Source organism: Lethenteron reissneri, chromosome 49 (genome assembly GCF_015708825.2).
Source record: "Lethenteron reissneri isolate LAM-NWPU_2019-01 chromosome 49, ASM1570882v1, whole genome shotgun sequence".
Classification (NCBI taxonomy): domain Eukaryota; kingdom Metazoa; phylum Chordata; class Hyperoartia; order Petromyzontiformes; family Petromyzontidae; genus Lethenteron; species Lethenteron reissneri.
In genome coordinates, this window is record NC_083827.1 from 1579675 (window position 1) to 1596383 (window position 16709).

Sequence of the window (16709 nt, forward strand, 5' to 3'; positions counted from 1 at the left end):
AAGCAAGAATATGTATTTCATCTTCCGGACTCTGTCGGTAGGAGGGTGGTGGGGGCATTGACAGATGAGAGGGTTTGTATCTCTGGGTGTCGTATAGACCCGGCCGTGAAGGGGACTTTCACGCTTCATCCAGCGGTGGACTGAGCATGGCTCACGATAATTAAATTTCCTTTTATCTTAAAACGGTGCAAGAATCCGTTGAGTCTTATGGGCCAGAGTACCGCACGAGTTACGATATAATTAGAATCGTGCGAAGATCGTGAACTGCCCGACTTGAGACAAATATTGATGAAATGTCTGTAGGAAGGCCCCAGAATTATATTGTACCAAGGGAGACGCGGATCAGCATCACGCTATAGGACAGCAAGCGATGCCCGTGCTACAGGTGAAACGGCGCAAGTGGGCATCGTAGAGCATGAACATGCACTCCACACAATGCTCCTTCCAAACTTGGGGCGCCCCCTTTCTGGGGACGCGAGGCATGGCTCGATTTTTAGAAGGTAAATCATCAAACACAAATTAAGCACGGACACGTAAGTTACCTAACTTTGTTTCATCAAACCCCATTTGTTTATTATACATTTCTGTAGCAATTGAGAGCCTAAGGGGTGCAAGGCTGTGGTAATGCTACTGCTTCTAGATTTGAACCAATCAAACGGCTCTCCCTGAAACCCTCGGCTGCGAGACCTCCCAGATTCTATAGTCTTCCCAAGATCCATAAAGAAGGTACCCCACTACGGCCCATCGTGTCCACGATCAACTCGCCTACCTACAAACTAGTCCGTTTTCTATTGGATACTCTGCTTCCCTTCACTGGCAAGACCACCTCAGCAGTACTCAACTCACTTGGTTTCTATGGTCAAGGACATTTTACTGTCTCCTGACGATGTCCTCGTCAGCTTTGATGTGGTCTCTATTCACCAAGGTTCCAGTGCCTGACACCATAACAATAATTGAAGACTTAGTCCAACATGGACTGAACCCTGATGTCCCTGCGCTGGTTAGGCACTGCCTCACCAACACGTACTTCACCAGGAATGGTACCTTCTACAAACACAATGAGGGCACCCCTTGTCACCAGTGATAGCCAATGTTTTCATGGAGAAATTTGAAACAAACGCCATCCAGACATTCACTCTGCGTCCTTCCTTGTGGAAGAGATACGTGGATGATACTTTCGTCATTTGGCCACATGGCCTCCCAGCATTGAACCAATTTCTAGACCACATCAACTCCATACACCCATCCATCAAATTCACCATGGAAGTAGAGAAGGATGGCAAGCTACCATTTCTGGATGTTCTGTTTGAGAGGAGGCCCAATGGCTCTTTGGGACATTCTGTCTCCAGGAAGGCCACCCACACAGATTCCTACTTGAAGCCTGATTCCCACCACCATCCGGCACAAAAGAATTCCCTCAAGAAAACACTATACCATAGGGCCCACTGCATCTCTGACCAACACCACCTGGCCAATGAATTGGAACATGTACACCTGGCCCTCAAGATGAACGGATACTCGGACCGTGCTATCCACCAAGCTGTTTCTCCCACCGTGGAGAAACACCCCCCCGAGACTCCGATCAAAATCATTACGTTGCCATACATAGCAGGCGTTACCAAAAAGATTTCCAAAATTCTAAACACAAGATCCAGGTCCGATTCAGTACAGGACACAAGATCCGTGATCTGATCCCATCCGTAAAGGATGTCATTCCTGACTTACAGTACCCTGGTGTCTACAAACCGAGTTGCACCTGTGGTGATTGTTATATCGGGGAAACGAAACGACATATTTCTGACGGCATTCACGAGCACAAGTCGGATTTGAAGCACGGCAGGACGAATTATTCGGCAGTAGCTGACCATTGTATACTGCTGGTTCTCATGACATTGTGTTCTCCGATACCAAGGTACTCTGCAAGCCTCCTGGATACTGCTAGACAGCCAGTTTATATTTATTTTCATATTCATATCCATATGCCCAGTCTTCTACTCCCAGCTTTGCACACTATCACCATTGCCACACATTATTTCGAGCGTGCAAGTTTAGCTTGCGCCTTTCTAATTTTCCAGATATACATAGACATAACTTCAACCAAGATGATGGATTAAAATTGAGCAATCATTGGAAGGATGTAATTAACCAAGTTAAACTTTAGCTGCCGTGCAGTTTACTGCTAGACAGCTAGTTTCGATTTATTTTCATAATCATGACCATATTCCCAGTCTGTTACCCCCAGCTTCACACACTACCATCACAATTACCACACGTTGTTTTTCAGCTTGCACATTTCTAATTTACCCCCCCCCCCCCCCGCAGCATAACAAAAGGCTGCTTAATCTTAGCTTTGTTATCTACTTCCACCCCCTGCATCACAAAGCTTCAGTTTGAACTCCATGCGTTGCCTCCCATCACCCCCCACCCCTCCGTGCTGCACGTTGCCTCCCAGTCCACAGCCCGCCCACACTCACCATGGCCCCTCCCCTCCATCCCCCGCGACTATATAATTCCTCGTCACAGCCATCTCTTAGACACACTTAAGCAGTTGTGCTTTCGCTACATTGTCCCCACCTGAAGGACGCTTGTGTTGTACCTGAAACGTCGTGATTTCATTTAGTTTTCATTTTATACCTACGTGACTTTACCGAAAAAACCAAAGAGAATGCTACTGCTCTTGCAAACACAATACACCAACATCCACAAAAACACCGTGTAAGTCAGCAATCTTTTATCTTATAATTATAAAGCGCTTTTATCCTAAGCGCTTTACAAGGGTTACCAGTGGTACAATGAGGGCAGCTAAAAGTGATGTGGTGACTAGGGAAGGGGGGTATGGGGCGGTTTAGTGGGTGCCTAGGGGTGGGGCTGTGCTTAATGTGAATAAGTTTGTTCCCGTGCAAGGAGACGGTGATTGTGCACAAGGAGAGGGGAGGGAATAGTTAGTAGCAGGAGAGGTTGAGAGCAGGAGGTAGGGGACAAGTTGTCTAGGGAAGCGAGGCACGGTGGGGCAAGGCCATCAAGCGATTTGAGTTGCACTATTCCCCACGTTTACCCAGGGCAGATGCACAGTCCCAGTGGGGTAGTCGTTTTCAGGGGGGCCCCTGCTAAGTTGTCACGATAGGGGGGCGATGTTACCGTTTCCACTGTGACCCCAGTTGAGTAAACTTGCAGGACATTGTTCAAAGCCGGGATGTTTGGCCCAAATGCTGCCGGTTGACCCAAGTCTGGAAGTCCAAAAGGTCAACAGGCTGATTACTGGACCATGGGGCAGAGGTGGGGTCTTCAACCAGCAGTGGATAAAACATGGCTATAATGACAATATTGAAAATGTTAATGGCAACAAGACGATTCTGAAAAAGTGGAACCAGTGCAGAATTGGGAAGCTTCGGCTGCTGTGACAGAGGTACACAGTACTGGAAGTGTTGAGACATGCCCCCGGTAGTGGGGCAGTTTGAGAGGGGTTGCAAGACATCACGTAACCCTTGCAGCACCTGGCAACACAAACATGTAAAAGCAATGTGGACAGAGGCAGAATAAATCACATTGCAGAGGTTAAACCAGAAATTGTGATATCCAGATTTTGCCAAGTTGGTTAGACGTGATACCAATGCCAGCCAGACTGGGGTTGTACCATCACAAACCATGGAGGGGATGCAGCACGTGATCGCTTCAGTCAGTCTAGTTTCAGTCATTGGGTCAAATATAGAGCCGCTTCTACGCTGTGGACATTCCGTTGTTTGCATGTCACTGTTGCTCTGTGACGTCATGTCCTGTCAAGGTGACATGTGTCGCGTAACGTCAGTGTACCGCGTGACGTGTTGGTGAACCCACGTGGTCATTTCGCAACAAGGCATCGACGCGGCACACAATGGTGAATTTATTATGACAAAGTGGGTCCAGCTTCAACCTTTTCTCACAAAGTAGTTTTTAAGATATAAATAAGACAAACCTATTTTTTCAACGTCACACAAACGGTTTCCTTCCTGTATAGCCCGTTAGGTTTGAAATGAAAACAAAATATACAATGCTATTTTCAATGTAAAATGTTACTACTTGTAAAAGAATACACGTCATACATGGGATTGAACACCAAGAAACATGAAAACCAACTGTACACATCCGTGACACCTGGTAAATACACGCTTTTTTACTTTTACAGGAACACCAAGAGAAACAAGCTTTCAAATCAAGTCCATTAAGTGAAGCTTCACTGTTGATGCTGCCAAATACAATTTTACACTTTTTTATATTTTGCAATTGTGTTCCCCCTGGTTGCCCCCCCCCACCCCCGGGCCAATCATGGTAAGATGGTCCACTGGCCCTCGTCCAATGGCTGAGCACTAATCAGTTGAGTGCATGCAGCATCAAGGAAACTGCAAGTTCCCTGAACACAAAGCAATCAACAAACCACCTCTCTGCACAAATGCAGTCGGCGTCACAGATCGAGCCAAGGGATGCATGGGAAAACGTACCAGTGCTGACGACGAGATGCTGGACTATTCACCACCCAACAATGAAGTCACCGTGATTTCCATCCCACCACCGGTGTTTTAAATAGCCTGGTTCGATATTGGACTGGCAGCCCCGACAGTTCGAGAATCATTCATGTAAATTTTTGAACATGTTATTTTAATTTTATATTCGGCATTGTATATTTGTTATATAGTTTTTCAATTGTGCATTCTTAAATATATGTAAATGTTTGTTAAGGGTGATAAGTAAAGAAATAAAACTTGCAGAAGTGAGAGAGGAGTGACTCGGTACATGTGCCCCGTAAAAATCTCCCTTTGGTCACCGAATCGCACGGCCCCTGATCCTCGGCCACGTTAGTGCTGCGTTAGTGCTGCGTTAGTGCTGCGTTAGTGCTGCGTTAGTGCTGCGTTAGTGCTGCGTTAGTGCTGCGTTAGTGCTGCGTTGGGGCTGCGTTGGGGCTGCGTTGGTGCTGCGTTGGTGCTGCGTTGGGGCTGCGTTAGTGCTGCGTTGGGGCCACGTTGGGGCCGCGGCGCCTCGGTGGGGCTGCGTTAGTGCTGCGTTGGGGCTGCGTTAGTGCTGCGTTGGGGCTGCGTTAGTGCTGCGTTGGGGCTGCGTTAGTGCTGCGTTAGGTGCTGCGTTGGTGCTGCGTTGGTGCTGCGTTGGGGCTGCGTTGGGGCTGCGTTAGTGCTGCGTTGGGGCTGCGTTAGTGCTGCGTTAGTGCTGCATTGGGGCCACGTTAGTGCTGCGTTGGGGCTGCGTTAGTGCTGCGTTGGGGCTGCGTTAGTGCCGCGTTAGTGCCGCGTTAGTGCCGCGTTAGTGCCGCGTTAGTGCCGCGTTAGTGCCGCGTTAGTGCCGCGTTAGTGCCGCGTTGGGGCTGCGGCGCCGCGTTGGGGCTGCGGCGGTGCGGTGGCCGCGGCGGTGCTGCCACTACGAGGACTGGCACTGCACGCCCGAGCGCCGCGGGCCATGGCCGTCCTCGTCCTCCTGGTAGGCTTCGTTCTTGTGGCGCCGCTCCTCGGACACGGGATCGATGTCGACGAGCATCGCCTCCTCCATGTCGTCCGTGATGAGCGCCTCCTGCCGCGGAGGCAGCAGCGCCTCCAGCTGGGCCAGGCCGTGGATGGGCAGGAAGCCCGACGGGGGGAATACGACCTGGTGACAAAGCGGAGATGCCCGCCCCCCACTGAGCCCCCTGAACTACAGAGTGTCGTGACGACGCACGAGGGAGCGGAATGGCCGCTGCCTCCGCCCGCTGTGCCGATGTTGAGAGGCTTGCGCGGGGCCACTCGTGACCCTTACTTGCGCTGAGCGGGGTTTTCGCCATTTTTACAAACTCTTAACAATGTGCTCGTCGCACAAAGAAAACCCCACGGTTCAAAGTCAAGGCAATGCTGGAAAAAGATCTCCAATGTGTATCGCTGGATTGACCAGTCAAATCAAGCATAGTTGGTTTAAAAAATTCCTCTTGCGATTTGACCTCAAGAGATCACTTGGTGGCACCATGTGTGATTAGGTTCGTCTGACCTCTTGTGTTCTTATTACTTCAGGTAAGACCTGGCCAATGTCACTCGGCTGAGTGTTTAGGGGGCTCATGCTTTGCCTGTGCCCAATCACTTCAACAATACACGACTGTGACCCTGGGTTTGAATCCATCAGGCCTCAAATGTGAATTAAGCAAGCTTGCATTTTTCAGAATTTAGCATGCTTTGCTTTTCACTGAGATGCAAGTGGTAAAAAAACTGGAGATAAAACCTCGGACGAGGTTGACATTAACACTTTTGACTGCGATCTCATGTGTTGATGTCAAAGCATCGGTTGGGGGTTATGCGACTTACTTTGAACTGGATGATCAGACGGCCCTTCTCGAATGGGTTGCGGAAGATAGGCATGCCCTCGTTCAAGATGCACTTCACCTCTCCGTGTTTTATGACTTCACCTGCACAGGGATATCACCGCGTGTCACGTCGACCATCAATTGAATCGGGACCGGACACGGTCGATGCGGCCACCTGACGCACAAAATGGCGCATCAAAGATTCGGCGGCCTGCGAGTGTGCAGCCACAAATCCCAAACCACCAAGCCGCGTCATAAACAGTCTGCCACTGCTGCTGCAGTCTTCACTCCTTGAAAGGAGGTATGGACGAGATCCACTCTGCTCCTGAACAAACAATTGAGTGGATAACATCTAAAATTACATCTTTAATCTGCTGTTATTAATCCATACGAAAGAAGACCGCGTGTTACAACGACGATGCCATTAAAGAGAAAAACCCACCAAGAGACAGGATAAGGTGATCAGAATGTGGACACTGGGATCAAACCTTGAGCCGATATTGGAGATTTAAACTCAGCTCTGGAATGTCGATCGTTTGTCTGGTGACAAACCATGCAGGGGAAAAAACTGCACATTGCTCGAGTCCCATCTGTGAAGGGTTTTTTTCTGAACGTGCACAAAAGGGTTGCAATCAGAGGATTCGATTTTAGGCCATTTTAATTTCAGGAATTTTTTAATGCAGGTGTTTTTCCGGACCCACATACATCTGCAGAGGTTTAGACAATCTCGTGGTTGTGAAATAAAGAGATCCGTGAACGGTGTTGCACAAGGCACTTGCAGCATCACTTTCAGGTTATCCGCCACTCTACCAAGTACAGTCTCTTCTCTGTTAGCAAACAGCTGGGAAATGTTTGGCTCTGAGCACTGTGTGCGCACCGGGGTGGGACGTGATGACGATCACCCGGTCGTCCAGCGTCGAGATCAGTCTCTGGAAGCCGCACAGTGCCTCCACCAGCTCGATTTCCATCTCCATGATGAGATCCTGCCCTTGCCTGGCAAACACATGCAAAGGGTCATTCATCTGTCCAGATCATCAGTCTCAAAATTCTCTCAAAGAGGGTCCTACATTGGGAATGATGGGTCAAATTCTGTATGATGGAAGGAATGCTTTAAAGTGGCGGAAGAAAACCAGAGTATCCAGAGACAACCCACACACGAGGGGAGAAAGGGTTCGTGGATTCGATCCAGACCATGACACCAGCTGTATTTTTGGGGTTTGTCTCTCTCTCTGTCTCCCCATGGTCGTGTGCATTTTTCTGCGGGTCCTCTGGTTTTTCCCTCCATATTTAGAAATCAACATGTGTTCAGAGTATTTGGCTGCTATACATTTCCACGTGACCAGCCACTTTGCTAAGCTATCATTTGTGGCCAGGTCGCTTCTGAAGGAGCTACAGTGTGCCCTTACCTGGAAAACTAAAACATCTATTGTTTAGATTTACAAACATGCTTTGCTCTCCTGTCACCTCCTGGCCACCTCCCATCCTGGAAAGTTTCCGAGTTTTCCAGATCTATGCGAACCACCAACCCTCGCATCCAAGGCACTGCATTGCAGGCATGCATCATTATGCGTGGAGTGCAAAACCGCAAACACCTAAAAGGGCCAACCAAGCGGCCAAGCTGCAGCGCGTGGGGGGGGGCGGCAGCTGATGCCACCTCGGAATTTTAACTCTGGGTCTAATGATTCACTCCCACACCGCAGACTTGCTGTCACGGATAGTCGCCATTTTCTTCAGGAATTACTTTTCGAGCGACGATTGGGGTCCTCCGGCTTTTCACGTAAACACAAATTCGATTCACATAGCGCGGACTTAATAATAATCATTTAATCGTAGTATCATTGCACCCCTATTCATAAACCAGAACTCTTCAAAATCCAATTTAAAAGACGATTCAAGGTTCGAGTTTATTTTGTTTAATGAGGGGAGAACTCGGGAGGCAAAAAGAGACTCACCGGTGGAACACAGGGTGCTCCTTCTGCTCAAGCACGGTGATGACGTCCCCGGGCTCCAGCCCAGGCTCCTGGTCGCCCTCGCCGGCAAACTGGATCTTCTGTCCGTCCTTCATGCCTACGCCGGCGACAGAATAGCAACTCTTAATTTACGACCCGCAGTCACCAATGACTGCGTAAAAATCCGATTACATTTGCTGTTTCACTTCACTCTGGAAAAACTCGTTTTGTGACTACACAAATCAGTCGTTGAGGCCCTCTCGGGACCTCAAAGGTGACGTCATCTTCCACGACCCATCTAAAGACACTGCTCACAGTGCCCCCTAAACATATTTTACTAACATAATAGATGTTTTTTGGGTTGGATCGTGTAAATATAAATGCGGCGTTAAACCCGCCACCACCTGACACAGCCAATTAGTAAGGTTTGTCACGTAAACGGAACCTGCAAATTCGTTACTAGTACAGCAAAGCCACAACATTTACGTCAGGCAACAGCCACATCTGGCTGTTGCCTAATGAAGCCAGTAACGAATTGGCATGTTCTGTTTACGTGACACACCTTACTAATTGGCTGTGTCGGGTGGTGGCAGGTTTAACGACACATTTATATTTGCGCGATCTAACCCAAAAAACCTATATTATGGATGAAATTGGTCGCAAAAGCTTACGTGTTAAACTGATCTTTTACTAACTTGCGCCGATGTGGCCCACTGCCAGTGAAGTCACCATAACTTTTCACCGCACCACTCCGGAGTGCGAGCACCCCATCAAAACTACTCCCAGGTTCGGGCGCGAGACCGCCAAGTCCTGGCCACTCACCCTTGTCGATGTGCACCTCCAGGATCTTCTTCTCGCGCACCACCTTGCGGCCCTGGCACTGCCTGCAGCGGTCGCGGGGGTCGATCTGCTCGCCACTGCCCTGGCACTCGTGGCACACCGACTGGATCTGCTGCACCATGCCTGGCCCCAGCTGCTGGATGCGCACCTGCATGCCCGTGCCGCGGCACACGCCGCACGGCTTCACCGCGCCTTCCTTGCCGCCGCGGCCTGAGCACGGTGACAATAAACGCACGCCGCAGGGGGACGTCAGCACCGCGCGGCTCGCCGTCGCGGGGCAACTCCTGACCATCATCACCACCACGGCTGCATTGTGAGGCACAATGCAGGCTCCCGCGTGCCGGCATCTACACGAGCCGCTTATTCGTCATTTGTCGCCGCAAATTTGCTCGCTTTCGGTGTTGTTACCGGATCACAACGTGGTCTCCTCCCAGCGTTGTGTGTGACAACGATCGCGTCTTCACGTATTTCATCTACAGAAAGCCTCACTGGCTCCTTAATCGCTTTCAAGAGGGCGCTGCATTGGGATGTTTCGGCAACTGCCTTTTAAGCGGCGATTTTGTGTGCGAAACGAAAAAATCCGAACAATTCTGCCAGGAATCAAACCCATCACCTGTGAACTATGCACAGGCTCTGTGCTTTGCGTGTAGCCGGTAAACATCAGCTGGTGTAGGAGGAACACAGCAGGTTACAGACAGCTGCCCAGCCAAAAAATATTGGACCAGTCAGGCAACCATATGCCTCATCATCTCGTGAATGGTCAGGATTCATTCATGGGCCACCTCCACCCTTGGCTTCTGGACATTCGTTTGAATAGTTCTTGTTTGAGACTTTAACTACCTCGCTTGGTATGCAGGAAGTCCGTGGGTTCGATCCCGACCGACACCTGTATATTTGGAGTTTGCATGTTCTCCCCGTGGTTGCGTTGATTTTTCCTCGGGTCCTCCGGTTTTTCCCTCCACATTTATAAACATGCGTTTAGAGTATGTGGCTGCTATAAGTTTCCGCGTGATAAGCCACTTCGTTGATATATAATTTGTGGCCCGTTTGCTTCTGAAAAAGAGCTATGCCTTCCCTGGTAAAATAAAAATTGTTTAGTTTTATACTGTAAAATAATCTCAAAAGACACTGTACGGAAAGCACTGCCAAAATCATTACCTACATAGATATTTTCCTTTAGAGGCCACACGCATGGTGTTATGGATGAACGTGTGGAGTTTTCTGCGTCGCAAATGAGGGCAACGTAACACGGAACCGAGCGCGCTCACACACCTCGCTGGCTCAACAACGGACCGACGTAGCAGCGTGGACACGGATAAACAACAACGAGAGATCTGGGCACCCCCATCACCACCGCCCCGTGCTCACCGTCACATTTGTTGCAGACGACATTCTTCTGTAGCGCCAGCTTCCTCGTGGCGCCGTTGTACATTTCCTCCAGCGAGACGGTGAGCTGATGCACCACGTTCTTCCCTGCAGGGCACACACACCGACCGTTCAGTGCCCCACGTTCAGAGACCGAATAATGATGATTGCATCACTTAATTAGGCCTCTCTATCCATCCACACTGGGAGCACACCCTTTTACATCACCATCTAGAGATGTCGGTCACATGACAAACGGGAATGTTGTAATCCTGACAGCCGGCAAAGTGTCGTATGAAGAGCACGTCAAAAGCAATAATTGTGGTTTCTTCTTTGCAACCATTGATGACTGGGTAAAGATCAATAGCTCGCTTAAAGTCTAAGTAATTTCTTGCTCAAATGAGCATCAAGGTGATAGCGGTGGAAATTCCACATTCCTATGGCGGGGGGAAATCTCTCCCAACCTCTGTGGACTTCCGCACAAAGTGGTGCTCATCTTATTGAGCCGAGCCCCCCACCACCGAGCGACAGGCTACGTCAACCACCCAGCCAGGATGTGAACTGGCAACCTTCTCATTGCGAGCCGCTCGCTCTGCCACCGACAGGCCACGACACCCAGCTGTACCTCGACTCGCACTCAATATCTCACTATCAGGACACTTATTTACCCAGGAGGAATTCGATGAGCTACAAAACTTTTGTTCACAGATGTTCCAATATCTCTCGGCAGCGTGAGCCATCTCCGAGCCGCCGAGAAGGGGGGGGGGGGGGTAGGCGCGTGCCATCCTCGCTTCGTTACCTTTGCGCTCACGCTGCGCGCGGCCTCCCCCGCCAAAGAACATGTCAAAGATGTCCATGGGGGAGCTGAAGCCGCTGCCGCCGCTCATGCCGCCCTCCTTGATGGCCTGCTCGCCGCCCTGGTCGTACAGCTCCCTCTTCTTGGGGTCCGACAGCACCTCGTACGCCTGGGAGATTTGCTTGAACTGCACGAAGCACACGCATGTGCGCACACACGCACGGCGGGGCAAACGTGTCAACGACCACCGATCCACCCCCGCCCGTCTTTTGTCGCGAGAATTTTGGATACGCGGTTGGTTACGCTAATGGCGCTGGTTTGCGACGGCCTACATAGTGGTCAGCTCGCCAGGCAGGCATGTCCAAACCATCGGCCCGTCACTTCACCGGCGGGGACCACAGCCCCAGCAGTGCCGTGTCTGCGCGCGGCCTTGTGTTGATTTCTGGCGGCGGGGACGAGACCAGAAATAGGACAGGAGGCCGCCTCATATTGCAACCGATACCGTTCAGCCGGCACTTAAAGCACAATTAAGGACTTCAAAAGGTGTACCTCACATTTGATTTCTAAGATGTATCCACCTCAGGAATGCATTTAAATCCCTTCCTCCATTCAGATGGTGGTGACGGAGCCCAGCAATCCATTGCTGCTTAGATCGTAACATGTTACCCTCAATGAGCGAGCAACATTTTAATTATATTGCAGTAGGAGCCTGCTACAGAGCACAAACTGCAATGCAAGGGGTGAGAATTTTACTTTTAAATAAATTTGTTATTTAGTACGACTTAATTGAATAGGTTATTAATTATTGTATTAAAAAAACAGACAACAAATCGAACTTTGTAAATGCTTGTCACAAAAATCAGCGGCACCTCCGTGAATCGAAAATCAGATTACACAGCAAAATATCTGACTTTGCACATTTTACACAATTTTTCAATAAAACCAGGCACAACATGAAAATGCACCTTGTTGCAAAGGATGTAGCAAAAAAAATACTCCAGTTGCCAGAAAACCAATGCTGTCAGCAAGGACACCACACACAATGAGCCCTGCATATTGGCTAATGCAGGGCCCCGAGACACAGCCCAGGGTCCGGGTGACACGTGGAACGTTCTGGAACACAGCAACGAGCAGAGAGGGCCTGCAACGCGCCGCCATCGTCAACACCCCTCGCACGGAGCGCAACGTCTGTACACTGCGTTTGTGGTCATGTTTAGTGAACGATCCACCCTCTAGCCTTCAACAGACCGTTGGGACAAATACTGTTAGCGAGCACCGATGAAGGCCGGTACGGCGCACGAGGGCTGGGTGGTGTTGCCAGAACCAGCCTTTGTCTCCCTAGTGGCGATGTTTACACTCATTTGAGGCCGAGTCGACCTAGGGGAGGCCCAAGAACGGTTAAAATATTCGCCACTATGTTGATCGTGAGCGGGAATCAAAGTCGGGTGTTCGGGTCCATAGCGCAGTGCGCTAACCATTGCGCCACTACTCCCCAAAAATGCAAAAAAAAGATAAAGATCCCCCGTATAGTCTTAACAGATTGTTGGGGTACGTGTTGTCATCGAGCACCTATGAAGGCCGGCACAACACATGAGGGTTGGGTGGCCAACATCACTCCCGGCCGCCTTTGTCTCCCCAGTGATGATGTTAACACACCACACCAGGTACTAATTTGAGTCTGAGGCGACCAAGGGGAGGCCCACGACTGTTTCAGTTAATCATCACTGGTGTTGGCCGTGAGCGGGAATCAAACTCGGGTCGCCGGGTTCATGACGCATCATGCCAATCGCGACACTACCGCTCCCACGCACATACACCCCCTGGTGGCACCAATACCAATACCCGCCATTCGCCACTAAGTGACGATGACGTCACCACAGGGCACCTGGCCTGTGCCAGGCTAGGTGCACTTTTAGGCCACGTGAAGTGTTGAAGGCTCGCTGACAGGTCTCGGGACAGACTCCGGTGCCATCGGCCTGTCGACTGAGATGACTTGTAGATGCATCAGCCGTACCCCCTACTGTGCCAACTTGCTGCATTTTAGCCGCCCGGCGCTCCGCTCATTGTTGTGAGCGTCGCTCCTCTGCCCTCCGTTGTTGCTGGAGGGCGACTCCCTCCAATTTACCATACACACGCGAGCCCACACCGCCAACGACAAGCGGAGCATGAGCACAGATGATTGCAGCACCAGCAGCGTGGCGGGGGGGGGGTGGGGGGAGCACGCGGCACAAGCGCAACCTCTTCACCTTCTCGCCCTCGTTGGGGTTCTTGTCCGGGTGATACTTGAGGGCGAGCTTGCGGTAGGCCTTTTTGAGCTCCTCGGTGGAGGCAGAGGGCTTCACGCCCAGGGTGTCGTAGTACTTCGTCTCTTTCACCATCGTGGCTAAGGGATCTTGGAACTGTGAAGAAGAAAACACGCTTATTTATATTTTTTAAAGTACCGGCGATGCACGTTGAGTTATCGCCGCCGCCAGGTGATCCTAAGGCAGCGTGTATGTAATGTTTGAATAGTTTAATAGTATGAGACTTGGTTTTACCCTTCCTGGCAATAAAACAGGAATAGGTAAAACCTATTCTTATATTTTCATACTGGCAAGGGAGGTCCCATGATGTAGTTTAATTGTAACAAAATTATTGATTGTTAAAATATGAATGTATCCTTTTTATTTCCAAAGCCCTTTTTGTCTTCATAACTATTTTTAAAACAGCCACTGGAAGGTTCTTCTGCTGTGCCCTGTGCCGCCGATCTGCTCGGAATCTTCCAGAAAGCCTCTCGACTCCCAGCTCTGACCATCCAGCTTTTCTCAATGAACCGCCACAAAACGACTCTCAAACAATCCACCAAAACAGGCGCCAACAGTCTTCTGCTCAACTCCTGTCAACTACAAGTCCCCAAAAGCAGCCACGTTTCTGAAATGTACTCAATGGCCATTTGCATGCAAGGGAACAATTTTACCAACACAGCCCCATCAGCTTTCCAGCGATTCTCACCAACACGGGCTCAGGAATGTCCTGGCGTGCCTCGCTTTATTATTGCACTTCGTTTTATTGCACTTCGCTATAATTGCACTTTTTTAATGTCGGATCTCAAGATAAATGTCGGATCTCAAGATGATCAACTTAGCAAGAGAATAAGATTCGATGAGTAATTACGTACATACATAATTTACAATCTCATTGGCTTATCATCTGTAACTCCCGCTTCTTGCATGTGAACTTTGGGAATCAGTCGGTTTAATTTAAACTTTTCTATTTAGTTACATACATCGTTTTAGGCATACTGTAGCTGCATTGCGCTTTGAATAGTGTAGTTTAAACACGTTTTAAGGCTTTTAGATGCATTTGCAAATGAAAAAAAAGCACGTCACTCGCTTTATTGCTATTTTCGGTTCATTGCGGTGCCCTGGTCCCCACGGAGCCATCACACCGAGGTTCGCCTCTACAGAGACATTGCACATGCCAGAGCCACACGAGACTCGGTTGTTCTGAACAAATATTAATGGGGGGGGGGGGGGGGGGGGGGGGGGGTCACACGTGGCTGGGGCAATCTTGCCACAGTGCTGAGATTGTTACCTTCCTCGCCTGATTTACAGGAGGTTGTGAGCTCGATCCCGGCCCTGATGCCTACACATTTGGGAGCGGTGTGTGCGTCAGTGTTCTCCCCGTGGTCGCATGGATATTTCTCCCGAGTTCATCCGATGTTTCCCTCCACGTTTAGAATGAACACGCGCCCAGAGAATTTGACCGCTAGAAATGTCCACGTGACGAGCGACTTCGTAAAACTATCATTTGTGGCCAGGTCGCTTCTGATAAAAAAAAAAACGATATAAGCTCAATTGGGCTTTAGCTGATTAAAAAAAATTAAAATGTTAATTAATTTTAAATGTTAATTTTTTTTGCAAGGGTTTATGCGACAAGTCACGGCCCACCAGGGGCCAGCAGGTGACGCTACAGGCGACTCGGTGGCGGCCTCCTCTGCCGAGTTCCTGGAGAGCCGATTCTGTTAAGTTCCCGTAGCCGCGAGAACTTTCCACACGGGTCACGAGAGGTCGAGGTGCAAACGCCGCTTAAACGTTGGCCGCGCGTTACACCGAGTCAACGTTCACACGAGTCAATGGTTTCAGGTTCGAGTGTTACACGCAGTGTTTACATATTGCCATTGGAGGCTGGATGTTGTCAAGTTCTTTCGCAGCGTACGTAGCGAACCGTCCTAATCTGAGGTTCGTGGCCAGGTGTTACTGTTAAAGCCGACGGGGTCACATCAGGCTAAGGTCATTGTCCAGGTGTAAAGGTCAAAGCTACATTCATTGGTCGCTTGCACAGCACGGCTCAAGCGAGTTCAGTATTTGGCTGCTGTGAATTTCACTGCGTTGTGGCCATCATTTGTGGCCAGGTCGCTGCTGAAAAACATCTCTGTAGCTCAGTGGGCCTTAGAAGATCTTAGTTTAGCTTGCGAGGAAGGCGAGCGACGAGATTCCGAGGCGTTGTTCGCAGTCGCCTCAAGCCCAGCATCAGAAACGGGGCTCGGCTCGAGGTGGCGACCCCCCCCCAGCACCACCAAGCGACGCGCACGGAGGGAAACAATAAACCGGTTAATTGTCGCGCTGAACCAATTGACCCGCTCACCTATCAACACAGCCCGATCGATTTACCACGCCACTACCCCACGCTTGACTGGTTAGTCCCCCCCCACTCCCCAGCTCGTCCCCCCGTAGTTGATCACTCCTGGGGTTGAGTCACTCCCGGGGTTGAGTCACCCCCGGAGTTGATCACCCCCGGGGTTGAGTCACCCCGTAGTTGATCACCCCCGTGGTTGATCACCCCGTGGTTGATCACCCCGTGGTTGATCACCCCGTGGTTGATCACCCCGTGGTTGATCACCCCGTGGTTGAGTCACCCCCGTAGTTGAGTCACCCCCGTAGTTGATCACCCCCGTGGTTGATCACCCCCGGGGTTGAGTCACCCCGTAGTTGATCACCCCCGGGGTTGAGTCACCCCGTAGTTGGTCACCCCCGGGGTTGATCACCCCCGTGGTTGATCACCCCGTAGTTGATCACCCCCGGGGTTGAGTCACCCCGGGGTTGATCACCCCCGTGGTTGATCACCCCCGGGCGAGGAGGGAGAGAGTGCTCACCTGCGCAGCGTGCGAGTTACAGGTTGGGAGTTCTCAACAACTTCTTGTTCGCAGTGGCGCGGACGAGCTGGACAGCGGAGTCCGAATCAAGCAACTCTGGTGGTCCTGCCTCCACACGCGGCAGCGGCTCCCTCTGCCGCGAGCCACCGACTGGGTTCAGGGCACAAGCGGCTCACGACTCACAACCTCCACCCACCGGGCGCACGGCTCCACAACAAGCGGCTCACAAGCCTCCGCCCACTAGGAATACGGCTCTTCAAGCGGCTTCAAGCGGCTCACACCCTCCACCCACCAGGCGCACGTCTCGCGTGGCCT

At 50.6% G+C, this 16709-nt stretch overlaps 1 protein-coding gene across 4 annotated transcripts; it reads right to left on the reverse strand.

The window, feature by feature from the left end:
* Positions 1 to 4284: 4284 nt before the first annotated feature.
* On the reverse strand, positions 4285 to 16709 carry LOC133354804 (dnaJ homolog subfamily A member 1-like). Of its 4 annotated transcripts, none has more exons than XM_061571936.1 (9): positions 16591 to 16709; positions 13507 to 13659; positions 11264 to 11447; positions 10468 to 10572; positions 9082 to 9309; positions 8263 to 8377; positions 7188 to 7303; positions 6312 to 6412; positions 4285 to 5628 (listed from the first exon to the last, which is right to left on the reverse strand). In XM_061571936.1, the coding sequence occupies exons 2-9, from the start codon at positions 13636 to 13638 to the stop codon at positions 5404 to 5406; spliced, it is 1206 nt and encodes a 401-aa protein (XP_061427920.1). In that variant the 5' UTR covers positions 13639 to 13659; positions 16591 to 16709; the 3' UTR covers positions 4285 to 5403. The 4 variants fall into 4 exon arrangements, with proteins under 4 accessions (XP_061427920.1, XP_061427919.1, XP_061427921.1 ...); XM_061571935.1 differs by having other exon boundaries at positions 16395 to 16643; XM_061571937.1 differs by lacking the exon at positions 16591 to 16709 and adding an exon at positions 11593 to 11702 and having other exon boundaries at positions 13507 to 13658.

Coding starts and splice junctions, on each gene's coding strand:
- LOC133354804 (XM_061571936.1), bottom strand. CDS start 13,638: ATGGTGAAAGAGACGAAGTACTACGACACCCTGGGCGTGAAGCCCTCT. Junction 8,378..9,081: donor GGAGGTGCACATCGACAAGG/GTGAGTGGCCAG, acceptor TCGCCGGCGTAG/GCATGAAGGACGGACAGAAG. Junction 5,629..6,311: donor GTCTGATCATCCAGTTCAAA/GTAAGTCGCATA, acceptor CTTTGTCACCAG/GTCGTATTCCCCCCGTCGGG.